We start from the raw sequence: 27,645 nt of genomic DNA, 5'->3' as shown, positions 1-27,645 counted from the left end.
ACACAGCGTTACCACACAGGAGACAAACCAGGCAGCTGCAGTTCTCTGCTGGCACAGCTCAGTGTGCCTGTGTGTCCTGGGTGTGCAACACCCTCCCCTTGGCAATGGCACCCACACGTGTCTCCCTCATCACGTGTCCACCTGTAAGGTGCAGCCAGCCAGGGGACCTCCTGGTAGGTAAAGAAGTAGAAAAGAGCACAGACTACCAAACCTTTTAAAAGTTATTTATAAAGAATGTTTACATTCAGTAGTACAAAATGATATATAACCATCCCTCCTGAGCACACCACCTGCAGAGGGGCAAGGTCCTACACTCAGTTCACAGCATACAGAACGTGTGCTTCCAACTTCCAGTTAGCTCAAGGTTTCAGAGACAACCTATCTTCAGCAAATATGGATTTAAATGACAGTGCAGGAGCAGATGCTCTACTCTCACACCACGTTACTGCCCTGGAATTACCCGTACTGGAACCACTTTTTCCCCTCTGAAATTATCCAATTCCAGTTTAGAAATCCAATCATCCAAATGAGTTTTGACCGAAACCGAAGATGAGCACACACAAGCTCAGATCAAATCTTTCTCAGTCACATCTCAGGTGGCCTGAGTGGATTGATGAAAACCCTCTTGTCTTTCCATGCTGTCACTTGCCTTTTAATTTAAACATGTGCACCACCTCCTCAAATAAGGCATCTCCTTGGTCTATGTCCTATTCCCCCCCCAGTGAACATTGGGCACAGAGAGGGAAGTGTCTGCATGGCCTTGGCAGTCTAAGTCCCTGCACTCATTACAGTGAATCTGTTAATACTTTGGTTTCATAGATTAATTGACCCATAAAACAGAAACTCATGTAATACTAATTTAAATATTTTAAGGGATTGCAGAATCCAAAATCTAAGACTACACAGGATACAAGATATGGCATCTAAACAAACTGAATCAGCAGCACTGCATCATGACTTCATGGATCACTGCTTTACACTTGCTGTTCTTGACACACTTAGGTAACAGCCCTAGAGTTAGAAGGCTATGTTAAAGCATTATTCCATAAGGTTCAGCAGATTTTCTCTGGATCCTTTTTGCTCTGAGGACAGGGGAAATGTATTCCCTTCTTGCCACAAGCTGACTCTGTAAACATTTCCCACTGTGCCAGTCACACTGGGTGAAAACGTGAGCATGTTCATCAGTGTTGTCTTCTAGATTATACAGTTCCTTGTCACCTCCCTTCTCCTGACTGTTTCCTTCTGAGAAAAGTTTCAAGGATTACCTGACAGTTGTGAAACAGCTGCCTGGATTTTCCAGCTCTTCCAACTGTGATTTGGGTGGGTACTCCTCCAGCCTGGGCTCTGGAGTTCCCACCTCTGAGGCAATAATGCTGACCCCAAACAGGGACTGAGATCCATACCCTTACAAAACTGGCCACTGGCACATGGAGCACTTCCTTTGAGAAGAACATGTTTTCTCCTATGTCTTTCCAAAGCTTTCATTTCCCTAGGCTCAGTTTTGATTTTCTAAGTGTCACAGGGCACCTGCCTTTTCAAAAGAAGTGTCCCAGTGTTAAGATATGGAGTCTCACACTTGTCAGGCATAACCATTACTTGCAATGGGCCAGGGCCTCCAGAGGCTGATCCAGGCTAAACAGATTCCTATCAAACAACATTAGGTGGGTAAAACTTGGCATCGGCAGAGTTTATCCACCTTTTTATTTTTAAAGTATTTTTCAAGATTAAAACATTTGACAACAACTATGGTACAAGTCTAACACAAGTCAAACCACTTTGATCCCTTTCTATCTGTTCCAAGGCTACAACCTACAGTAAGCTTTTACAGAAGGAAGACCAAAAACTTCCTTCAAGTATCACTGACTACAAACACTTCTGTTTAGGGGAAGCAGAAATTCAGCTCTAGGATACTGCAATTGCACTCCATTTTGTCTACACAGTGAGCAAAACTGTTTCTACAGAGGGTGGCCTGTGTTCTCTGAAGGCCAGACCTGTGTGGACAGCAGCTATCTCTCCTTGACGTGGCCGTTGGCGAGGTGGGCTCTGCTGCTCAGGGGCTCGGCCCCGTTCCTCTGGATGTGGCCGTTGCTCGTCACGTTGCTGAAGTACGTGGTCCCGTTCTTCTCCTTCTCCCTGATCTTCTCTCTTTCTTCATCCTTGTCGCTTTCTTCTGTGTCACTCCTCATGTCCTTTTCCATCTACAAAGACAGGTTAAGTGAGAAGCAGGACAAACACAGCCCAAGCAGGATGAACCTCTGCCTCAGCCACTCGCCCCCAGCACAGTCCTGCTCTGCCCCTCAGCTCTCACATCACCCTCGGGAACAGATTCTCCCCATCTCTGATTTCAGTCTCAGTGGAATCCTGTCTGTGCTCCTGATAAACTTCAGGAATTACAGGCTGAAAAGCAGCACCAAACCACAGATGCCCAGGACTGAGGACAACAGTGTAAGCCTGACGAGATCCACATTGCTGCTCTGGTCATCTGCATGTGTGGAAAGGATGGGGGAGGCAGTTAATCAAGCTCTTTTACATTTTCCAAAAGGGACAAGGCTCTACCTTCTGCCCACACTTGGCCTGGGTGGCTGCAGGCTAAGAACCCTGCTTGGGACAGGCTGGAAGCATGTGCTTTCAGACAAACCAAAGGCTCAACAAAGAGCCTCTCCACTCTGACTACATCCAGTTTTATGGTCAGGTTTTTCCTCTTGCTATTGACTGAGAGACCTGTAATCCACTTTTGTAAGTATTTAACTAATTGCCTGATAAGGAAGACAAAAAAGAAACCATGTGATAAAATGACAGTTTAGAAAAGACAGCCCAGCACTTGCTGACTTCTCAGGCTGTTTCTACTCTGCCATACAAGATGCCAAAACTGGGGACAAATTCATGGTGTCACACTCCTTGTTGGAAAGAGGGAAAGCTGCAAAGTCCTTCTGTGACCTGAGCTTTGGAAACTGCTCCAGGGCATGTCTGGTGCTGCACAGACATTTAGTCTCCATTTATTCTGTCTGTTCTTTTTGGGATCTCTCAGATAACACTGAGAAGTCTATTTGGTCTGAAGGTCTCTCCAGAGATCACTACACCCAGATGCAGACAGGATTTGTAAGAATCTAAACTTGCAGTGAATTCAAAGTGCCTCCAAGGAGATGCTATCTGCTGTGAACAACCTGTGCCTCAGGTCCCTCAGGAACTGACAGTTCAGGAAATATGCAGGAGTCTGGATCTGCAGCATAAGGACAAATAATAGTCAATATTTCTAAGTTTATCCATTCATGGCCAGAGAATGTGGCTGAGACCTTAAACCTGGCAAGATTCCCAAAGGAACAGTGCAGCTGCTCCCTCTGTGAGGGAGTGAAACTTGTACTTCAGGATCTAAGCTGAGTTCTAATCACCAGGGATTGGGGAACATCATGTGAGAAGGTGGTGATAGTAATCCTGTAGCCAGAGAGGAAAACTGGAGACCAGAAAGGCCCATGAGAAGACTGTGAACTTCTGACTGGATCAAGAGTTTCATGCCTCTAAAAAAAGGGGAGAATGTCCTGTATTCTTGCTGATACTGCTTTAGGCTACTAAATATTATCATTGAGACAGATCTGTTTAGGAGGATTTATTTTTGCAGTTCACTGCTCAATATGGAAAGTTCTCAAATATATTTTTACATCAAATCCGGCAGATTGGTTTTCAGATAAACCAGGAAAAATCCTGGATATGCTTCAATATTTTCCTCCCTGATGGTTCATTCCTTTCTAATAAGGCTATTTATTGCCTCACCATTTTACACAACAATAACTGCAATGGTAATTCAACCCACACTAGGATCAGGAAAACAATAAAAGGCCATCTTCAGTTGCATCTTCATTTTCTGCCCTGTGAAGTTTCTGCTTCCTGATTTGCAAGTAATCTGCTCTGTGCTACTTGAGGTAGCAGATAAAGGGAAAGCAGATGAAGAAAATGGGGACAATATGCACGAAGATGAGCCTTTAATGCTTGTTCTCAGTTCCCATAAGGCAGAATTCCTCAGCTGGGTACTAATAAAACAAGTCATCCTGGGCTCTGAGGTCAGTTCCCACGAGGCACTGACCAGTTACCCCTGGACTGCGTCCTTGGCACGTGGCCAATCTAATGCCATTAGGTCATGGCTTTGATTTTGGGAAGAATTTCATGCTGAGCAGCAGTTTGGACTCACAGCAAATACTACAGGCCAGAAAGAGTGGGATGTGGGATGCATTTCACTTCAGTTTATACAGCTGCAGCTCAGATATTCGTGTCTGGTCGCTCTGTGCCCAGTGAACAGCACTGCCAGGTGCAGGATGGAATGGACCATGCTTTGGGCATGCCTGTTTCCCTCTGCTGCTGCAGGAAGAGCCCAGGCAGCTGGATTAGACAGAAATACCTACTCTGGAGACATCTTCAGCACTGTAACACAATCCATGTAAGACACATTTTAATGACCTGCATGATGGGGCAGAGCGCACTCTCAACAAGTTTGCTGGAGACACAGAACTGGGAGGAGCAGCTGATCCACCAGGGAATGGTGCTGCCATTCCAAGGGACCCAGAAGGCTGGAGAAATGGGCTGACAGGAGCCCTGTGAAGTTCAGCAAGGGCAAGAGTGAAGTCCTGCCCCTGGGGAGGAACAACCTCAGACACCAGAACATGACGGGTGCTGATCACCTTCCCTAAGAAACACCTGGAGGTTCCAGGATATGCCTTGAACCCGAGCCTTTGCTGTGCCCCTGCCCTTCCTGGCCTGTCAGGGCAGGGATGGGATCCTGCCCTCAGCACTGGGGAGGCCACAGCCCGTGTGCTGTGTCCTGGTGTGGGCTCCCCACTGCGAGAGACACGGACACACCGGAGAGAGTCCAGGGAGGGACTGCAGAGATGATGGAGAGACTGGGGCATCTCCCTGAGGAAAGGCTGGGAGACCTGGGACTGCTCAGCCTGCAGAAAGGAAGGATTTTGTCAGTGTAGATCAGCACCTGAAGGGGAGGGGTGGAGATGGAGCCAGGCTCTTCCCAGTAGTGCCCTGAGACAGGACGAGAGGCAATGGGCACAAACTGAAACACGGGAGGCTCCCCCTGAACATCAGGAAATGCTTTTTTACTGAGAGGGTGTTGGAGCACTGGCACAGGGCGACCAGAGAGGTTATGGAGTCTCCATCCTTGCAGGTACTCAAAAGCCATCTGGACACTGTCCTGGGCAAACTGCTCTAGGTGACCTTGCTTGAGTCAGAAAATACAGACAAGGCTTCCAGAGGTACCTTCCAACCCCAGCCACTCTGTGATTCTGTGGTCTCAGTAACACTGTAATCAAAAATCCTGTACAATAAGAGAAGAACTTTTCCACTGGCCTCACCAATCATGACAACTTCCCTTGCCTTCACTTCTTAGTTTTGTTACAAATGCAAATCACACCGCACCAGGTGTTGGGATCTTTACTCAGATGTCACTGGCTTTGTTCACAGAAATATCTCTGGGAGTCCAATCCACATTTTCATTGAATACAAGCATCAGAAGTGGACCCCAACGTTGTAGTGACTCATAAAAATTTTGGGGGTCAGCTCTCCCTAATAATACTGAGCTTCCTTTTGGAATGTACATGTATAATTTCACTAGGGCAAGAAGGAATCCATCCCAGATGGACCCCTGTGCTCCCAAGGTGGACCCTCTCTCCCCATGTGATGGAAAGGGTAGTACAGACTGATGCATACCGTGCCCTGGAGGATGAACTTGTAGACCATGTGAATAATTAGGCAGGACCAGAAGACATGGAGCAGCTGCAGAATTATCAGGAGGGTGTTCACGAAGTAGTATCCAAAGAAGGGTTGGAATATCTCCATGGAGTAATAGTAGGTGTTATACAGCACTCTGCAAAAGGGAGGGAATTGCAGTGGAGGGAAAACGTGTTGTTAGTAGGGCCATAATTAAGCCACAGAAAGTTCTGATCATAGAGGAAGTTTTGGATCTTTATCTATAACACTTCCATCTTTATCTATAACACATGTGAACCAACTCTCAGTTCCCCACCCAAAATACACAGGGTAGAGCCACAGGCCCAGGACTCCTCCTCTGCAGGACCCTTCAGGGCTTCAAGACTACTCTATAAACTCCAAGGCAGGTGCAACAGCCATGTGGCACTTCTGCCTGTGCAAAAGGCAGGCACACATGCTGAGGACTGAGAAGCAAAGGCTGCAGCACCCAGCTCATTCTCCTGTCTCTCAGAAAGCAGCTTTTCCATGTCCCCTGACCGAACAGACTCACGTGTAAGGGTAAACGACCAGGCGGCTGATCAGGAAAACAGCGGAGAAGATCATGAAGAGGCTGTCACAGGTTTTTTTCCACTTCATGTAATTGAATATCTTAGTTGGCTGGAAGGAGAAAGAACGATAAAACAGCATCTGCACACCCTCCAGGAGGCTAATGACACAGGCACAGCACAACCTGCCTGTGGGTAACCACGGCCCTGCCCAGCTCTCTGCAGGGCACCCTCGGCCGGGCCAGCAGATCAGCACCAGGGATCTGTGGAACACCCCAGTGCTTGGCCCACGTTGTGCCAGATGAAAGGACACCCTCAGGCTGGAGAGCACCACTGCTAACTGGGCTTTTTGCCTGGCAGGGAGGTTGTGGGGCTCACCTCTAGGAAGCAATCAGAGGCATCGTGAATCACCAGCACCAGCGTCCCGATGCGGATGTAATTGCCACAGTACGAGAAGCTGATCAGGAAGATGGTTGCAGCATGATGGACTATCTGCTCCTTGAAATCCTGGTGAGAAAGGGAACAGCAGAGAATAAATTTCATAATGCACCTCCTGCCCAGGTCCAAGCATGCCTCCTACAGGGAGCAATGATACCTCTCTACCCCGTGACTAAGAAGCCTCCCACTATGGGTGTTACCCATGTAATTCTTTTACCAAACACATTCTAGAAATGTAGGCAACCAAGAGACCCAGGAGTGAAGAGTTTATGGTGTAAACTGAGGATCTTGCAACAAAGAACATTCTCTCCCTCCACCAGCAATGGTCTGATGCTGTGCCCTGCAGTCTGTTGGGGCACTGGCACCTGGAACACATGCAGCTTAACTGGCAGAGAACCAGCTCTTTTTCTGTCTCTGTGATCAGTGCAGCCTAGAAGAGTCACAGAAGCCAAATTTTTACATGTGGATTTTAAGTTTGGATGGAGAACTGCAGTAGTTTACAACTTTCTATGTCAGGGTTTGTGTTCTCCACTTCCCAGAGGAGCAGGAAGACAGTGACTGGGAATGGAAATTCCTGTCAATGAGCAAGGACAGAGTCACACAAAACCTCAGACTAGCACTGTACACATAGTGTATGGATGCTCTTGGAGATCACTGTCCTGAGCACTCAGGTTGTGTCCTGTTTGTTCTTGACTCTCCCCTGGGGCTGCCCCTCACCTTCCTCTTCACGTCGAAGGGCAGGGTGAAGACCAGCGACCAGTAGAAGGAGAGCTCCAGCATGTAGTACCAGAACAGGGAGGGCTGGAGAGGCTGTGAGGGAGGGAGAGACAGGGAAGTATCCATCAGATACAGTAGTGCAAGGGCTGGAAGTGAAAACTCCTTTTGAGGCAAAAGATTCAGACGACCAAACCAACAAAGCTGGTTCTTGCAGCTACAGGGGGAAATACTTGAACTGAACCATGTGGTCATTTATTAAATGTCATCTGTGCCAATGTGAAATCAAATATCAGGGGAAATTTCACTTCACCACACCACGTTGAATATTTGGGGAACCACCAGGCAGATCCTGAACACTTTTAGGATTTTTTCAGCACTGTTCAGATTCCTGAGCAGCCAGCACAGAGCTACTTTCAGCCTAGCTGGCACTTTGCAGAACACCCAGAGGGTGTTTTGGTCTGGACTGGTAAGAGATGTAACACTTCCCAACTCGCCAGACAGCTTCTCGCAGTGCTGTTGTCAAAAAAAATCAATATATACATTGTCAAACTGTAAGAGAGCATCTTCTGCCCTCAGTGGGAATGATGCTGTATTGCTCCTGTATTTCCACTGGGAAACAAACTCCCCTGGGAGCACTGTGGACATGACTCCTCAGCACAGCTGGAGCCCACCACGTGCAGAGCACGTCCTCTGCTCTGCAGACCTCCACTGAAGTCTTTATTTCTCTCCTCAGGCCTCAGCCTCTTCTGCAAACTAAATAACACTGCAACATTCCCAATTTACTGCTTCTTGGCTCAGCTGGTCAGAACTCTCCCTTTATTTCTGCAGCCTCCTCCTGCTCTGCTGACTCATCCTCTCTTGTGTTTAGATGACACCAGGTACAAAGATATTCTCCCCTAGATGAGGGTTTGAATTCTTAGGGCTCGTAAGTTTGAATTTAATTCTTTTTGTCACTAATATAATCTGATTTTCAAAAGATACTGAAACACAATACAAGATTTATAGCAGCAATTTTCCCTCCTGTGACTCACCTGTTGTGGATACCCTGTCCAGCACTCCCTATGGTCCCAAAGCCAAGGTTTCTGCAATGAAAATGCAATGTGAATGTGAGAATATCAGAGAAATCCTTTTCTTATCAACTGTCTAACTCCTTTAGTTTGTTACTACTACAGACTTTGTTGTCTTTTATTACAGGCAGAGCTGGTCACACTGTCTGGAATTCAGTTGCCAAGAGATTTCCACAACAAGGACTTGCAGCTGCTTGTAACATTTCCAAATTGTGGCTATTGTGCTGAAATCTCACGTGTTGTTTAGCCCAGTTTCAAATCAAATAGCTCAGGGAAGATTTCTACCAGCTTGTTGCAGTCTTCTACAGGTCTGAGGCTGTGGTGGTGAAGTTTTGAGTATTTTAAAAGATTCTTACACGTACAGAACCAGGAGAGATATGTCATACAGAGCCAGAGAGGACAAAATAAAAACCATGAAACAATTATGACATACTGTGTTCCCTAAGCTAGAAAAGAACCCCAGATCTCTGAGTTTCATCACTCCTCTACAGCTGTTTTCTGGTGGCCTATGGAAGAGAACTTTCCTTTCACTGACTCGTGGGCAGAGGTTTTTGTTGTCAGTCTAAAGCTACTAATACAGAATTGAAACATCTGCTTACTTCCAAATAAAGAAGGATGTTTCACAAAAACAAATGCATGTTAAAACACTGCCCAGGTTTCAAAGTAAACACATGAAAGTCATGAAATCTCACATGCATATATGCCCTGTCATGTTAGTTGTTTGTCCTTTTTAATGCAGTCATTTTGGCACAATTTAGGTAACAGAATAACATCCTATTTGCTACAGGATCTAGAGGTGCTGTCTGCAGGATAGATTTCTCCTTTTTTTCTGTGAAAATTGGAAGATGTGTATTGAATAAAGACAAGAGTTTCACAAAAAGTGAAAATTACATCTCATCCACAGAAAGGTCAGATGACATGCAGAAGAACTTGATTTTCCCCCTTGTTGCCACAGGGCTCTTGTACAATGCCAAGCAGGCCACCACACTTTAATACCTGGCCTCAAAGAACAGCCTTCTGGAATTCAGATACCCTCACTCCTCTGCTAGCTCATCCTATAACCCTCATACACCTGGAGTACCTTAAATCCTGACTTGATAGTCTGTGTAAGTTCAAAAGTCTCGTTACAATAACGAGGTTACAAGGACAGTCTGTGCCTGCTGTCTTGGGACCTCACGTTTTCCATCACTTAACCCCTCAGACAGTACAAGAAGACTCTGGAAAGCTCACTTAGGGAACCAGATGCAGCAAAAGAGTCAGGGGAACCTTTAAAATATGGGCAGAGGATGGCCAGTGCCCCCAGTCCCAGCTCAGTGCCTACAACTCAGGGATTAGAGCACACCCGTGGCTTCTGTTACCTCTTCTGCCTAGTGAGGCAGTTCTATTTGCATCAAGAGAACTCATTATTTATCAAATCAGAGAAAAGGCAGAGCCATGAACTTGAACCAATCACACCTCGGGTAAGGAAAAGAAAATTAACAAATAAAATTACTAAATTGCAGTCCTTGGTCCCAGGGAAGCTTGAGTTTTTTACCTTCAACAGGTATTGGATACAATACATATCTGCAGCTTCCATGATGTGTTCCATGTCTCACCCCACAGAAATGTACTTTTACACAATCCCAATTTTCTTCTGTTTTGCCAGAAGAAGAGGAAACATCTTGGTTCTGAGCTGGAGCTCCTATAATAAGCAGGGTGCAGTATGTCTGTGGTCTCCTAAGTGTGCTATGCAGGGGATAGACACTGACCTGGGTGGAAAACCTCTAGAAGAAGGTCTGAAAAGACATGTTTGACAACAAAGTCTGCCATTCTTGCAGGCACTGGCTGGGTAGAACAGCAGGTGGGTGCTTGTGTACTCACATCATACAGGACAGCAAGTCCGGTGAAGAAAGAAATGATGTAAAATGTAAACCTCCAGCTACAAACAAACAAAACAAAGTGTGTTAGAATCCCACTCATTAACCCTCGAGCTGCAAGGCTGTGCATCCTCACACTCTTTCAGAGAATGACACTGTTAAGACAAAGACACACATTACTGTTCTCAGGGTTTGCCCAGAACAGGAGCAGCTCTTTGCATGTTCCCAGCACAGACTTCACAACTACCTTCCTTACCCTGGAGATGTCAGAAGACACAAGAATCTCGCTGACTGGAATCACTCAGAGAATAATCCCAAAGCTCCCCAGTGCTGGCAGATGCATTTGTAAAAGTCAAACAATGCCAACCTCTCTCCTAGGCCTTTGGAGATCAGGCATGCTAAATTCATTATCATGTAAAGGAACTAATTACTGCCTCATAATTAGTAATTAATACTGTGTTTGGCCTCGGTCAGGAGCTGGTAAAGATTTACCACCATTAAACCCACACAGAAGTACATGTGAACTGTTTGCCAAGTGCAGTGGACAGAGGCAGGTCACTCTGAATGGACACACGTGCAGTAAGGAATGACAGGAATTTCACCCCAACAGAATAAACAAGTTATTAATAAACTAAAAACAGGAAATATTCAAAGGAATAAAACTGTCTAAACCAGTCCTGTAATTTCCAAAAAATCTCCACAACAATTCAGATGTAATTGCATTTTGAGAGAGTGACTCCACCTGGCAATGAAACCCCCCAGGAGCTCCAATACAAAAATAATCTCTGCAAAGCTCCTGTGTCACATCAGAGACATATTCTGTCTACAGACTGCACATGGTGACAGAGGGCAGGTGGAAGGACACCAGTCTCAGTGAGCTGAGGCAGAAAAGGATTTACTGTTTACTATTTACTGTTATTATTTACTACAAGTTATCCAGTGCAGAGAGAGCTGAGATTTCACCTGGATGGAGGCAGAATAAGCATCCTTGCTTTACTACTCCTTATCTGCAGTTTCTGTAAATATTTCTAACTGCAACTACCTGGAATATTATAAATAAATAATACACATCCTTTTCCTTTATTTCAATTAGGTTTTTTAGGCAGGGGTTTTGAATTAGAGGTGGAGTGCTAAACGGAGCACGAGGTGATGAGCTCAAAGTTGTATCCCTGTGGATACACATTTTTAGATAAATGAATAGCACTCCAGGTATTTGCTGACTTATTTCATCTTTATGGCTTTCCTGGGAGAACCCACTTCCTGACACAAATAGCAGAGCAGCCACTCATAAGTCAGGCATTCCAACCAAGCTGAGAAGAATTCTCCTTTTCCGTGGAAAGCTGAGCCAGGACTGACATTCACAGATCTGGCTGATGGGAGATTTATTTTGTGCCTCCACACAACAAGCTGGGGGTTTCCACACAGCTCTTTTCAAGGCAACTTTTGCTCTTTGCAAAACACAAGCTTTCACCCAGGCCCCTTTTTCTGCCCCTGGGGAAGGGTGTTGGTTTGTGACTTTCAGGGTGCTGAAGTCAAGTGACAGCAGAATCCAATCCAGCCCACTGCCAGTGGGTTTTGAAAGCAACAGTGTGCAAAATAGGTGCAGAAAAAGATGCAGCAGAGGGAATCAGCTCGCAGAGAGGCAAAGGGAAGCCATGGAGAAAGCAAAAGAAAGGTTGAATTTTTTGTAGGTACTGAAACAGCAGCAGATGCCAACACAAGAGAGTTTTTCAGGTACGACTGTTTCAGAGCAAAATGCCAGTCTGACAAAGTCCTGGTAAGGAATAAAGGTGAGGCAGCAGTAAAAGGAGACTTGGGACTGAAAATAATGAGGAAAAGCAAGAAACGTTTCAGGAACAAAGAAGCAGCAGAGTTGCAGAAGAGCCAAGTGGGTCAGGGAAGAGCTGGGATGCTCTCAGCTCAGGGATGGAGGGCAGCAGAGAGCTGGGATCTCTGCACGGGGATGGAGGGCAGGATGGGAGGCAGTGAGCTGTCTGAGCTGCCACAGCTCAGCTCGGGTGAAAACCTGCTGCTCGTGGCTCGTGCTCCTGCTCACCAGGCCTCGCAGAACTTCTTGGACAGGCTGGGCCGGTCCATGTTCCTCCGGCGCCGGAACCACCGCTCCACCTTCCTCACTGGCAGGTCACACTGCTTGGACAAACGGATCAGCTCACCCTGGAAAACAGGTTCAGATCCAGGTTCAAAGCTCAGATGGGGCAATATCTCACCTGATCCACCACAGAGCCCAGCTGGGGGCTCCCAGCAAGCCCAGATCTGTTCAGGCTAAGGCATCTTTTGTGCAAAAACCTCAGACAGCAGAAAATCCTTCTGTTCCCCTCTAAGCAACTGGTTATTAATGCTAAATGTTGAAACTCCTCAGTTTTTAATGTGAACTTCCCCAGTTTCAACTTTCAAACTGGTCTTGTCTCCTCACGTGAGTTTGCTGTCAAATGGCTTCCTCACCCTGTCTTCAAGGACCAAGTCCCTTAAATCTGTCACTCCAAGAAAGATTCACTGCAGCTTAGATAATATTTTAAAGTTCTGCATCAAATCTTGCCATGCCTCTCAGCATTCTGAGGCATGGATGCCATGAGCAGAAGCAATGCCATTTTCCTACCGGATATTCTCCTGTTGTGGTAAACCTGTTAGGGGTAATTTTTCAATAAATTACCCACAGAAATCCTGCAATTACCTTCCTTCTTGTCCTAGGGCTCTTAAGTGTTTGGCATGTGACACGAAAAAAGTTTGTCATGTTTTATATTCCTACTTGGAAGTGTCATCATGGATAACCTTATTTTTTAAGTAAAGCAACAGTTTTTCATGGAATGCCTTTACATGAATGGTATCATGTGACAGTGACTTATACAGCGTGAGCATGTTGTACAAAAATATGTTCACTGCAAATTTTCAGATGTTCTGCTTTTGACTCTTACTTAGTGACTTGTGTTCTGGTGGTGGAGACAAATGGAGATGCTAATTTATATTCTCCAGCTACTCCACCATGTGGAATTCCTCCCAGGGAAAGGCAGGCGAGAACTGCAAAATCTCACAAGTAAAAATCTGCCTCTAAGCAAGTGTTTGAGAGCTCATGGGAGAGGGAGGAAGCCAGCAGGCTGGCTGGGGTGTACCTGGTGAGCAGAGAGCAGCTGCCAGGGAGCAGCACTAGCCCTGCTCCACTTCTCAGTGCTGTCAGAGTCTCGTGGTGAGGACATGTTCCAGTGTCACAGATTTTCTGGGATAAAAGTACAGTTTCAGTGCAATGTGGGTGCAGGGAGAGCTGTGGGAAAAACCTGCTGGCAAAGCCAGGCCTTTCCCTACCACAGGGGACTTCACTGACAAGATTAAATCCTAATATTGCCTGAAAATTCACAATCCCAGTGGTTTTTTCCCTCAGCAGCAGGCATTATAACTCTGGATTATCTTGCCAACTTCTTCAAGACCACTCCTCTTAGCCTTCAGGGGAAAACTACCCTACTAGTTGTGTTTGTAGGCTTCTGATGCTCCTCACAATCTCTGTGATGATGACCAAGACTTTGGCTTCCTGAAAAGGCCAATCTCAAACTCACAGCCTGCACAGCAACAGAATGACCCAGCCCAGGACTAGGACATCAAGCCACACACACCTGCTGGGCTGCAAGGACTAGCAATGTGGGAGCCAGCTCAAGGCAGCTGATATGACTAGTTTTTTACAGGATTTTCTAACATATGAAAAGAAGCCATCACAGAATGGCTGGGGTTGGAAGGGATCATGGAGGCCACCTGGTCCAATGGGCCCTGCTCAAACAGAACCAGGCTCCCAGAACCATGTCCAGACAGCTTTGAGCTTTCCCAAGGATAGAAACTGCACCACCTCTTCTGGGCAACCTGGTGACCCCTCAGAGCAAGACAGGTCACTGATATTCAGGCAGAGCCCCCTGTGTTACAGTTTGTGCTGTGTATAAGGTAAACACCAGAGGGAACTGGAGTTGCATTATCTCCTTTGGGAGAACAGTTTCCCCCCAGGTGTTCAGGAACAGAGCTGAGAACTGCTGGCACTGCAGAAGGACCCCGGCTGCTCTCAGCCAGCCAGTGATTCCTGCTGCTTCCAAACATGAATGGCATTACCAAACTCCAGGATTCCAAAAGGGAGATTTTGTTTGGCTAAAGACACCGAATCTACAGGAAGGCAAAGGAAGAAGGGACTCACCTCTTCAGGGTTCTTGCAGCGCCTACTATAGAACGTTTCCAGCACGGGGTTGGGCTGAGCTTTTGGTCTCTGCTTGTCTCTCACGCCCAGTTTGGTACTGAGGGGCAGGGCTATGGCTCTGCAAGAGGAAAGATGAAGGTTCAGCCAAAAATAGAACAGTGATTTCTGATACTGCAGCGCTGTTCAAACATGAGGCAGCACATAAGGGCTGCCTCCCACGTGTGGATCTAAACATGGGTGTCATGTCAAGCAGGTACAAAGACAAACTTACAGCAGAAACAGCAGGACTTTTATCCTAGTGCTCTGAGTTCTGTACTGTAACACCCAAAATTACACAAGGTCAGCAAATGCTGTATCCTGCTTTGTCAAGTTCTGAATCCCCTACTATGGGTCTCTGGCTCTCCTGCAGCTGATGAGGAGAACCAGAGTGATGATAAGGCCTAAATGTTGTTCCCTGCTTGGTCTAGAACATGCAACACACATGGCATCCACCTGAACTAAGGGCTTGGCTCAGGATGTGCTATCAGAGGTGTAGTGTCAACACAGAGGAAATGTCCTGCTGAAACAGGAGGCCACTTGGTCTTTACTGGAGTAACTTACCCCCATGTTCCCTAATGTAAGTCAAGCTGCAAAATAAGGACATGGCAACTAGAAAGCTATTCACATGGCATGGATGTTTGTACCAGCTGTGCACCTTCAGCCTTCCACGGTGAAGCAACGCAAAGAAAAAAATCTGCATAAACAGAAAAAAGTCACCCGGGGTAACAAAGCTGCTCACGGAACTGCTGTGCTCAACAATTCAACTCTACCAACACCCTTGTCTGCCTCAGCACCAGGAAACAGCATCATCCAAGGTGTGAAGGGAGGTCCTGCATGGATACTGCACAAACAAGGAACTTGGAAAACAACATTTTAAAAAGAAACAGACCCAAATTAACTCAGTTTTACTCGAATTTCTGGAGAATTAGCTGTTCTTACTAATTGCTCCCTTTTACACACTGCCACTGGCATGCAGTTGGGTCTCCTCGGAAGGAAGAGCACACAGGCTGCCCAGGATCACTTCTCAGCTCTGTTGCTAAACGTGCAAAACCTCTGGAAAGCCTCATCTCCGTATTCTGGAGTTCAGGTTTTTTGCTCAAGCTGTAACTGCTTCCCTGGAGGGTTACTGGGTTTTTGACTGCACACTGGTGCTAAAGGGGGTTCAAGCTGATGAGCCCCGTGCAGAGGCAGCGAGTGCTGAGCCCACACCAGCTCTGCCTGGTCCCTCCTGCTGCCCAGGCAAGTCCTCTGCTCAGCTATCCCTAATGACTTCCCTAATGACACTGAACACGATTTCTTTTTTTAGTCTTTTTTTTTTTTTTTACTTTGCATAAAGAAAGCCGTGGAAGCCACTTCACTGTGGAGGTGTTTAAAGGTGTTCCACTTAAAAAGAGTATGGGATGTACTTATGGCTGTGATCTGTGCTAGCCATACAGCTCATACTCCATATACACAAGTGCTTAGGGACTGCTCCAGGTCCAGCATCCTTCTGAAGGGTCTTCCGGAAGTTTTCTTTTCAAGAACTCACTTCTTACTTTAATTAACAGGCATTCAAAATAATTTTATAAGCAGACCCCCTACCTAAGGAATGCTGTTAAATGGTTCCACATTTTGCTCAACTTGTGTAAGAGCTCATTTCCAGCTTTCTTTAGAACAGCCAACCATTCACCTGTGTATCAGCTGCTCTTTGTCATCCTCTCTGGGAAATTCCTTTGGCATCACTGGCTACAGGAACATTCGAAGACCAATGAAAATTATGTTTCTAGCACAAGAGAAGGGCCAGGGCTAAGCATGCTTGCTGGCAACAAGACATGTAGATAGTTATCACAAAAACTATGTGTAAGCATTGGGTGGTTTCAGTCAAATTCAGCAGCACCCTGGTACTGCTGCTGGATGGCAGAGGAATTGCCATTGCTGGGAATTCTGGGGTTTTAGCTCTGACTGCTCTCCAGAAATGTTTGAATTGCATCTTATGATTTGTTTAGTATCAAGTGATTGGTTTAATAACAGTGACGCTGGACCAGCAGGTCCTGTGCTAAGAACAATGACACAGTATTTCAATGATATCCACAACTATGCTGAAATTGGGAAAACATTTACCTTAAGCTCTGCACTATGTCATGGTTCCTGTATTAAGCAGTTCCTTGAAGTGGAACTTTCTGATCTTTCTGTTTCAGAGGTCAGGCATTCGATACAAGTGCCTCTGAAGAGAAAGATGAAATCAAGTTCTGTTCTTAAAAATATTCCAGCTTACTCCTTATTGCAGCTCCTTATCAGGCCACGCTGGGAACTGAAAGGTCTGAAAATTTCCAGACACATTAAAGCAAAGAGAACCTTTCTGTCAGGTGTAAAGACAGCCTGACAACAAGTTTATTTTACTGAAAAACTACTTAAAGTATCCTGACCAATTTCTTAATTTTGTTTAATCCCTGACCTCTCTCTATTTCCTGCTGGTTTCTTATGGCCGTGGTGTAAAATCTCACTTACAGAAACAAACCAGTTGCAGCTGATAAAGACAGGGTGTAACCAAAATTACAATTACTCTGTTGTTGAGGTTTTGAGTTGGACCATGAATTATGGGACCAATCCTACTTTTAAGAACATCATTGGGAAATCAAGGCCTGAAATTCTTCCTAAGGGACGTCTGCACATGTTGCTCTGACTCAGTTTTCAGTTAAGTCTTGTTCCAAGCACAACCCTAAGAGGATGATGCTTGTACTGATTTCAACATCACAGATACATCATCTCAGTGGCAGGGATGGTCTCATCATGGCAGTTTATCAGACAGGAGGAGAAAGCCTGAGGACTAAACTACACCCCTCTCCAGAGCCAGATGCAGCCAGTGGGATGATTCTCATCACCAGCCAACTTCTCCATCAGTGAGCAGCTCTCACTCCATTCTTTACACAGCAGAGTTCTCACCAAGTCCTTTTATTCAGTAATCACAGACCAAACTGTCTTGTGCAAAACCTGCTGAAGCTGAAACTAAATGGATTTATCACAGAGGGGCACAAACTGCTACTCCCCCACCTTGCAAAAGAAGGCTTTCAGAGTTAGCATGAGATACAAGAAATAATATAACTTTGGAGCGTTTTGGGGCATTTTTTTTTCTTTTTGATTTATTTATAAGGGCACCACTCTGCAAATACCTTCTAGTATTACGAAATGCAGAACCAGTGACAGCAGCAACCAGAACTTCTATTCTTTAAACTGCACAGTTTCTTTCAGCCTCCTGTTTTCCTTTGGCAGGGGACTATCCCTGTGCTCCTGGAGTACTCTCTTCCTTCTCTTGTTTACATGAGAATGCTTCAATCAGTTAAACTGTTCTGTTGGGTACAAGATCCGAGTCACTGCAGTGCTACAGTCCAAACTGAGACAGGTCAGTTTTCAATTAAATCCTACAAAGTGTCTCCTCATCTTTGCACCAAGCCCTGCCTGTAAGACCTACCAGGAAGCTGTTTTCAGATCCCTCCAGATTACTGACCAACAACAAAAGTCTCTGGGCAAAACGAATTTCAGAGAGATACATTTCTAAACAAAACACTTGAAAATGGTGTACTTTCTTTTTCTGGTTCAAAGTATCTGTTCCTGGCAGACCAACAGTGTCCCTTTCTTTAAATGTGTAACACGTGGCCCACATACCATCACCACCATCCTAAGAAGAGACCTAATACTTCTGACTAAAATCCCCTTCTAGTGAAATCTGGGAACTCTGGGGATTCAAATTCACTGACACTGGCTTTCAGTTGCCCAACAGCCAAAAGTCCCTGGTCAGGTTCAAAATCAGACAAATCCAAAACTGCGTAAATTCTGTTTTTCAACTGCTTACTATCCCTCAAAGCACCTCAGTTTCCACATTTTCCTAACCATTCAGCACTCCATCCTAACCATCATAGCACTCCAAGAATTTGATTTTTACATAAAAGGGTCTTGAACATTACAGAACCAGAAGAGAAGCTGACATCCCTCCTTGCAGGTGTACGTCCAGGGAAAAGTTCTGCTAAGGTATACAGGTGCTTAAAATCAAGCTCCAAGTTACTGGTGCAGCACATAATCTCCTACTCACAAGCACAGTCTGGAAACATCAGTGGAATAGGGAAGGTTCCCAAGTTCTGGGTCCTCTCTTTTCTCAGGACATCACCACCTGCCTCCCCCAGCACCTGCCTCAGCCCTGTGGCACAGCCCAGCACTGCAGCTGTAAGGAGCTTCCTGCTCTCCAGCACTGAATCCACCTTCTCCCACTTTCCTCAGCCCAAACTGGATCACAGAGGAGTTGCTTCACGGCTTGTGAGCTGTTTCTCCTCCCCCAGGGCTGCACCCACAACCTCCTCAGCTTTCCTGGGCCACACCTGGTCCCTGCAGGTCCCCTTCCCACCTAACCCACAGCAAAGCTGGCTCTTGGCAGGATGCTGCTGTCTCAGTTTTCCTCAGTTCAACCAGACAGTTCCAAGGGGAGGAAAAGCCAGCCAGTGCCAAGAGGAGGAAGATCCATGCTGCAGGAAACAGTTTTTTTCCCAGGTTTAATGCCCAAAGAGGATGAAACCATTGGTCCCAGCACAGGGACTGATGAGGGATTGCAGAAAAGCCTCTGGACTTCTCCTGCCTCTTAGTATTTGCCCAGAGTTCTGACAGTTCAGTGACATGAACACATTACAACATTTCCAAAATCCCAAAGCAGGCACCACTAGGAGCTATCTAGAAACACTTGGTACCCAATGTACTATTGCAAGTAATAGCTAAGGGTAGCTGAGGGCAGAATAAATTGTCAGAGGCCAAGCTACAGCCACCAAATCCAAACTTGTCCACTAGTTACATCCACTCATTTTGAACCCCAGAGCAGAAGTACAACCATACACAGTCAAGGCTATCTACAGAGAAAATGAGAAATAATACATCTTTTCTTTCTGTATTCTCAAAGTGGGTGTAAATTATTTTAAACAGGGCTGGTGCCACTGTACAGGTAAGGTAAAGGAGCAATCTGAGGGCTGGATTCACACCTTGCCTTCCCAGGAGAAGTTTTCTTCTCCAAGATGAACTGGACATGAAATAGTAACGACTGAGAACGAGAACAAGTCATGTCGAAATAAATGACTGCAGAGTTAGGACAAACAAGAATACAGCTCAGAACACTGGCTTGTAATTTGCATAGGTAAAATAGTGCTATGATTATAGGTTCCCTGGACCTGTAAAATGGGCTTGTGATATTATCTTTTTCTGAGGGTGTGACATGAAGCTTTTATTTAATGAAATTTGTGAATCAAAACAGCTTTAGAATTAATGAGTAGGATCAGGCCTGTGGAAACACTCCCAGCTGAGGCAGCACTTGGCTGAGAAAGGAAAAAATCTTTACACCTGGCCATCGGCACCTCAAAGCAGATGGAAAAGATACCTGGACTGACTGGGAGTGGTGTGGCAGGAGGAAGGAAAATAAAGGGACAGAGTCACAGAAGCACAGGATCGAGGCTGAAAGGGGCCTCTGGAGATCACCCAGCCCAACTCTGCTGCTCGAGCAGGCTGAGGAGGGCTGTGTCCATCTGGGTGTTGTGTATCTCCACAGATAGAGACTGCATTTCCCCTCTAGGGAACCTGTTCCAATGTTTGACCACAGTAAAACAGTTTTTGTGTGTTCAGGTGGAGCATCATCAGGTGTTTCTGTTCGTGCCCGTTGCCTCCTGAGCCACCACGGGGAAGAGTTTGGCTCCTCCTTCTTCCTGGCCCTGTCTTGTACTGGAGAGCCATGGACTGGCCACTTAATGCAGGACATGGGCCCATCTCCAGCCCCACTGTGCAGACACATCCCTGTCACTGCCTGGCTGTGCCTCCTGGGGTACAGGATCCAGCCACGTCTTGCACATCAGCAAAGAAATGTGAGTCACTCTTCTTTCAGTGGTTACCTAGAGCACCTGGGTTCCCACATCAGTAGAGGTAACCAAGGTGCCTAAGTCCCCAGGAGAGTGCAGGACAAAATCCATGGAATTTATGGAATGCACACTGAATATACTGTTTACAAAGAAGAGATGTGGATTCCAATTTCGTGTCATCCTAAAATGATTACTTAAATAATTATTAAATTATTAAAGAATTATTAAAACATTTGGTTTTAATAAAACACTCCAGATTACAGCCAGTATTTTTACATAAAAACATTCTCACAGGACAGCTCTGAATCACTTCAACTTCTATAAACTTTTCCAAGCTGCCCTTGTGTCACAGAGAATCTGCAGAATAAACACCTTTCTAGCCCACAGAAAGGTCCATTTCCACTTTCTTGTGCAGCCACTTTTCAAAAAAGAATAACAGAAATATTTTTTAAATTGTTGTTTTCCTCCTCTTTCTAAACTTAAAACCACTGCAGATTTTGACTAAGCTATTTCAAAAGATTACCTCTTCAGAGAGCAGCTAACAATAGTGGTTTTTTAATAAACTGAAAACCACTTTAAAGTGTATTCAAAATCACAAAAGCAGACTTGCTCTGCAGTCTTGACAATGGTTAATACTGCAGTAAATCTCAGTTATCCTCCAGCAAATCATGCTGTGTCACAGACCACATTAACTACTGACCAAGCTGCATAAAGCAGTGGCACCAGCTCAGGACCTTTATGAAACTCAGTGATCCCTGCAGGATTTCTTGCTGTACCTATGTCATACCCTCCAAATTTTCTGCCCTGAAGTGTTGTGTGTAAAGCACTCAAATACCTCTGACCAGAAAGATCCTTGGGTCAGAGCAACTTCTTGTGCCAACCCTTGGAGATACCATGGATTTTGCAAAAAGCAGCCCCAAAAGCAGGTCTGGTAGCAGAAGGAGATAAGGATAAGAAATCCTGGCAGCCCAGCACTAAAGGGTCAAGCAGTTCTGGTAGCAGAAGGAGATAAGGATAAGAAATCCTGGCAGCCCAGCACTAAAGGGTCAAGCCAGAGGAAGCAGCAACAAATTTGTCTCTGCATGGCAGTGGAGAGCAGGGGCACTCCACACAGACATCCCTGTGGCTATGCAGGGCTGGTGCTGAGGGCAGAGAGCTCAGCCCAATCTGATACATCCTAACTGCCTGTCTGCCAGGTGTGATACCCCAGATCCCCACTGCCCAAGATAAAGGAGACTTAACTGTATGATGTAGTCCAGACGTGATTTCTGCTGCACTTGACTCAGCAACAGCAAATACTGTGCAGCACACACATGTTTTTTGTCTGCCTTCATAAACACATGCATAAACCTCATCTAGGCTGACCTGTTTTAAGTGTAGGAAGTCACATTGCTTGTAATTAGACCTTAAGGGTAGGGTTTGTGCTCTATACTCAACACATTTCTTTAGCCAGTACACAGGGCTGAAAACAAGGAGCTGAAAAACGCACCTCAGCAGACTTTGTGACCTGGAATTTCTGTGGACCTCTTCAGTCAATAAAGCCAGCTTTTGGACCCAAACTGCTACCATCTCCCCTAAGAAACCCCCAACAGTACTAAGCAACTTACCTTTCAAAGGCACATCGAACGGCAACCAAGATCAAAGCAAAAGGGATGCTGAGCAGGAGATCACGAGGCTGAGGGTAATGAACGTCTTCAGACTCTTGCATGTCCTCCCAGGTGATTCCTGGGGGCAGCCAGAACTCATGCTGCCACAGCCACTCATACAGAGAGCGAGCCATCCTGGAAGGGAGAGAGAGCAGAATAAAACGAGGGCAGCCTCGCACACGGTAAAACCTGTCAGCACAAGCACAAGGAGGGATCACACCCTCGCTGAGGTTGCACCTGGCTGCCCAAGCAGAGGAGCTGCGGGATGCAGCACTGCCCAAGGAACTGATAGCCTGCTCACAGATCCCTATCGGGTGCTTGGTGAGTGCCCACTCCTGGCACAGAACCAAAAAAAGAGCTGAAATGTAGATAAGTGCCTCAGAACCCAACAGAACATTGGTTTCAAGCTTCTCAGGTTCCCTGGTTCCTTTCCGCAGCTTGGTGTCGTGAGGATGAAGCAAGTCTGCTCCAGGGCTGGCAGGCAGCTCTCATTTTCAATTTATATATCCTTATTTTTTAGTTTTTGATCTTTTGTGTTTATTTGTTTCTATTTACACATTGTAATTCCACCATAGGCATGTGTGTGTACATATGCTTTATAATCAATAATACTCTGAGATTTCACTTTATCTAAACCAAAAATCCTTTTTTTTTGCTTTGAATTATTAAAGAAATTATTTCCAGATAAGAATTTTTCTGCAAGTTGATAAGCTGGGTTCTTAATGTAATTTTAAAGGCCATGCCTGAAGATGGGATTTACATACACGATCAGTGAATTCAGCAGCATAAAGGACAGCAGAATGGGTGTGATGAAGCATTCAACACGCAAATACTGTTGCTAGATAACTCCCTCATAACACAAACATGAGCTGTACTGCCCTCCAATACAGGCAGCTCCTCTTAGCTGGTAAAAACAAACATCCCAAAAAGTGACACAGACTGTGCCAGCACGGAAGGAGGAAATGGGCACGAGGTGCCCATTGAGATCATTGGAATGGTGCAGGAAGTGCCACCTTAGGAAACCAAGGGGAAAAGCACACAATTTAAGTGTCTGACCCAGGTATCATAAAGCTTCTCTCCGAGCAAAGTGCCAAAACCTGGCCCATTTTCTGCAAGAGGGACTGGCTAACAAATCAAAAACGAATCAGTCATTTGATTCTGAAGATATCCTTAACTCAGATGCAGTTTCTCTGTTAGTTACACTAAGATCTGCCTTATTCCAGAATTTTGCAGAGTCTGAGGGATATTGTCTGAATTACAACCACAGAATCACAGAATGGTTTGGGCTGGAAGGGACCTTAAAGCCCATCTCGTTCCACCCCTGCCATGGGCAGGGACACCTTCCACCAGCCCAGGTTGCTCCAAGCCCCATCCAACCTGGCCTTGGACACTTCCAGGGATGGGGCAACCACAGCTGCTCTGGGCAACCTGTGCCAGGGCTCCCCACCTGTATGGGGAAGAATTTCTTCTTAATATCCAACGTAAATCTACTCTCCTTCAGTTTGAAGCCATTCCCTCTGGTCTTGCCATTACAGGCCCTTGTCTAAAAGTCTCTCTCCATCTTTCTTATAGGCTCCTTTCAGGTACTGGAAGAAATCATAACATCTTCTCTTGATTTGGACTTTACTATTCATCACAATGTGTCTTTTGATCTGACTACAACAGGGCAGAACAGCACCCTAGTTCTCCAAATTTGGTTCATTTCTCCTGGTGCATGCACAGCCAATTCAGTATCAGGACAAAGCTGATTACAAATATATGTGTAACTGATAGCAAGTGGATGCAAACTTTCTGATCACTTAGAGGAAAACATATATCATATATAGAAAGCAGGAAAACACCTTCCATTTTTCCCCGAAGAAAAAGGAAAACCATCTTATGAAAAATGCATTCTTCTCCTCCTCTGTGCACTGCCTGATTTCAGCTTTTCATACCAAACCCCACAGCATAAAAACACCTCCTAAAAATCAAGAGCCTGATGGACTGAAGAACTGCAATCAAAAGAAGCAGCAGTAAGGTTTCATGTTTTCAGGATGTCCTTGAGCCTCCTGTAAACTGTGTGAATGCAGGTTTCTACATAAAACTACATATTTAGAGCAGAAAATGTCTGTGCAGAAGCAAACTGTATGAGTATGGGCCTAGCCTACACTGAATTCAACACCCTGTCATGGAGAAGTGTGGTGACACTGTACCAAAACAGCTTGTGCACTTCAGGCAGGTACTGGATACCAGCTTAGAAAAGCCAAACAATCTAAGCCAGGTGTCTGAATTACAAAGAACTTTACAGGCATGAAAGACACCGACCTCAAAAGTGTTGGTAAACTTCCTTAGCTGTTAAAAATCTCAGCTCTAGTCAGGGAAAGCATCAGGAATTCCACTATTTTTCCCTCCAGAACTGTATATATCTGGCAGCAACACAAAAACACACTTGGTAGAGGACAGCAGCTGAGCTCCACCGAGGGCTCTCTGTGGGAGAATATAAAATATGCCTTCCAATTTGCTTAGGGGGAATATATAGATTCAAAGTGCTGAGGAAGCAAACAGTCATCATCTAATCTGCTCTCACGTGCAAAATATGTATAGTCAGGATGACCCTCCTGGAATATTTGCTCATCTTTGCAGTTGCCTTCACACATTGTAAAAATCCAGAAAAGGGTACAATGTGAAGCAACTTATATATCTTTTGCAATTTACACAGATCAAGTTCCCAAGTTGAGGCTGCTGGAGAGCTGAAGACAACAGTGTGTCTAAAAGGCCCTTTGAGCACCCACAGAAAAGTGTCAGTGGGTCCATTTCTTTCTCAGAAGTTCTTTATGCCTCACAGGGCACCTATCCCGTGCTGTTGGTTGCAGCTTTGTGACTATACAGGATAAGCCCTTCAGCTCTGAATACAGGTGTAAGACATCCCCTCACACACAGTTTAGCAAGAACAGAGGGAAAAAACACCAGTGGGAAGCACTGATCAGATCAACAGAAGCACTTCACAAACATCAAACAAAATAGTAAATGCTGGAAGAACAGCATTAAGCTGGTTGTAGAATATACATGTAAGGATGAAATCAAGAACAGAGAAGCATCACAGATTTGCCAAGGGGACAGGGAGGACAAGGCTTCAGTGCTCACTGAGCCACAGTGCACCAAAGGGAGGCACGAGGTGGAACCCACAGACCTCCTCTGAGGTGAGACAGACAGAAGGTCTTGAAGCAACTGGACACTGCCCAGCCCAGCAGCTCCATCCCCTGTATTTACTTTGTCAAATCTTGCCTTTCCCGATGTTGGTCTGTTTTCAGGTGTTCTTTTAAAACTTGGTGGTTTTATCTGAATGCTCAGTGTTAAAATTGTCTCTGCTGCCCAGCCAGCTCGCTGAGGTGCTCCAAGGAGAGCAGGAATTGCTGTGCCTGCAGTTCCTGCAGCAGGGAGGCACTGCAGGGCTCCCCCCACCCTGAGCCACAGAACACACTGCACTTAACCCCTCGGGGCCAGGTTTATATTTGGTTTCGCTTTCGAAGCAGAACTGTCTGAGAGGAAGCACAGCATCCAGCTGGAGAGGTTCCTCCTTGTCTCCCAGGTAAAATGGCTAAGTAGGTTTACCCAGAAAACGTTAAGTGCTGCTTGCATCTTCAAAGAGTTATTCTGCTGCTTCACTTGCAGACTCCATTCCCAAGCTAAATGTTAATAAATAGAAACACAAATACGTAAATTTACATATGTGAATACAGCAGGAAAGGGTGGGGACAAAACAGAGAAACAGCTTACACATCTTGGAAAGAACTGGCTACAAAGGCCTTCGAGTGCTTAATGACAGCAGACATGGTCCATTGTCTGCAGGAGGATTATACAGTTTGTGGGTGAACCGTGGCACAGGTTCAAACATCCCCACAGTGGCTCTGGGCCAAGCCATTTGGGTCTGCCAGGCCTTATTAACTCATTAACATGATGCTTAAGTGCAGCATCATGTTAAGGAGCTCGCTGCCAGCCCAGCACAGGGATTCCTGCAGCAGCCCTCCTGGTACAGCCAGTTTTCCCAGGATGTAATTAGCCACCAGCAGCAGAGGACTGCCACAGGGGAAATTACCTGATAATGTGGAAGCTCACCACCACCAGGATGCAGTTAGGCTGCTTCTTGAGTCAAGGTCCTTTATTTTTCCATGGGGCTATAAGGCTAATTAAAACCAAAAAAGCCTCTTCAATCTTGATATCCTGGAGACCAAAATGGAGAGGCTTGTCCTATCTTCCTGAGAAGCAGCTGGGTCAAGAAATAGAGTTTTCTGTGTAGTTATAAAGGTTCCTGTTATTTCAAATTGGAAGAGCCACTGTGTTCCAGTCCTACTCTGCTCCATACTGCCTGAATTTGGGGTTCCACTGCCTATTATTTATTTTGATATGAAATCAATTAGTCAAAAACTCCATGGGTAGATTCTCTCCTGATAAGCAATTTCTAACCTATAATTTCCATAATCCTGATGTCTTCAACTACAACTAAAACTACCTGTAACACGTAGCCAAGAGAAGTTACTAGCTGAGACATGAAGGTTACTGCACCTCTTTAATGCAGAAATAAATAGTTCTAACCAATAAAGCTCTGATTTATGGCACAGGATATCTTTTAAACACCCATATTATATTTAATCTCTTAATCTCCAAGGCTTTTTTTTTTTTTTTGGTAAGACCTTCACATTAAACATCACAATACCAGGATTACAGTTGCTGGGATACTTTTTTTTTTTTTAAACCTTTCATACATGTTTTCTAATATGTATCAAGTATTGTCACTAAAGACCTGGCAAAAATTATAGATAAAAAAAAATCTTTGCTCCAAAATTCCTAATTACATGTGCCATTATTTTCAGCACGGCGAGACAGAGATTAGTTAGCTGAAAGTCTCCTGCCTGAAGGGGACACATTAAGCTTTTCAAATTTCACTTTGGCTTTGATATGTTCATTTCCATTTCCTCATCTCTCTCAGCCATCCTGGCGTCATACCTGCCTTCTGATGCCAACTTATCTGCAACACTTCCTTTGCCCAACATCCCTCTCTTTTCCTGTCCCTCTCTTGGTTCTTCACCATTTTAAGGCTTTTCTTATCATGCAAATTTAACCCATGGACGGACAGCGTCCAAGGGACTCGGCTAAAATTTATCAATTAAGAAAAATGCCTCTCTAAGAACGTCCCCCCGTGGGAATAAAAAAATATTTAAAACTTTCCTTATAGTTCCAGTCCATGGAACTATGGACTAAGCAGGTTAGGACATTAACTCTCCTGACACACATCCTAACCCTCTCAAAGTAACATTCCTAAAAAACCCATCACCCTCTACACCCCCATTTATTTGAACTTCCTTTGCAGATGATTACAAACCTGCTTGCTCTGGCTGTAACTGATGCAGAATCTCTAATCACATGGACAGATTTTGCTATTAATCTCTTTTTAACTGCAGCTGATTCTGCTTTATTTCTCCTCTGTTCCCCACCTTTCTCAGCTCTTTCTCTTGTGACTCTACATGCCCTTTTCCTTAAAACCACAGCTTCTGGCAGAACCTCCATTTGTTTTTGCATGAAATAAGACTGTCTTTCAACTCTGACT

The 27,645-nt window shown here is 45.3% G+C and overlaps 1 protein-coding gene across 2 annotated transcripts in view; it reads right to left on the bottom strand.

Moving 5' to 3' along the window:
- Positions 1–210: 210 nt before the first annotated feature.
- CERS4 (ceramide synthase 4) overlaps positions 211–27,645 on the bottom strand; it is a 42,266-nt gene continuing 14,831 nt past the window's right edge. For both annotated transcript variants that reach the window (XM_051810710.1, XM_051810711.1), the window contains exons 3-12: positions 22,023–22,196; positions 14,516–14,633; positions 12,386–12,504; positions 10,334–10,391; positions 8,438–8,488; positions 7,407–7,499; positions 6,630–6,758; positions 6,257–6,363; positions 5,707–5,863; positions 211–2,198 (exon numbers count right to left, since the gene is read on the bottom strand). In XM_051810710.1, coding sequence (XP_051666670.1) covers positions 2,007–2,198; positions 5,707–5,863; positions 6,257–6,363; positions 6,630–6,758; positions 7,407–7,499; positions 8,438–8,488; positions 10,334–10,391; positions 12,386–12,504; positions 14,516–14,633; positions 22,023–22,196 — 1,198 coding nt within the window. In that variant the 3' untranslated portion in view covers positions 211–2,006. The remainder of the gene's footprint in view (positions 2,199–5,706; positions 5,864–6,256; positions 6,364–6,629; positions 6,759–7,406; positions 7,500–8,437; positions 8,489–10,333; positions 10,392–12,385; positions 12,505–14,515; positions 14,634–22,022; positions 22,197–27,645) is intronic.

This window comes from Manacus candei, unplaced genomic scaffold (assembly GCF_025592945.1).
Source record: "Manacus candei isolate 608988 ecotype Guabito, Panama unplaced genomic scaffold, ASM2559294v1 h1tg000078l, whole genome shotgun sequence".
NCBI classification, from domain to species: Eukaryota; Metazoa; Chordata; class Aves; order Passeriformes; family Pipridae; genus Manacus; species Manacus candei.
Note: the sequence above shows the minus strand (reverse complement) of the source record. Positions and strands in the feature narration are given on the sequence as shown.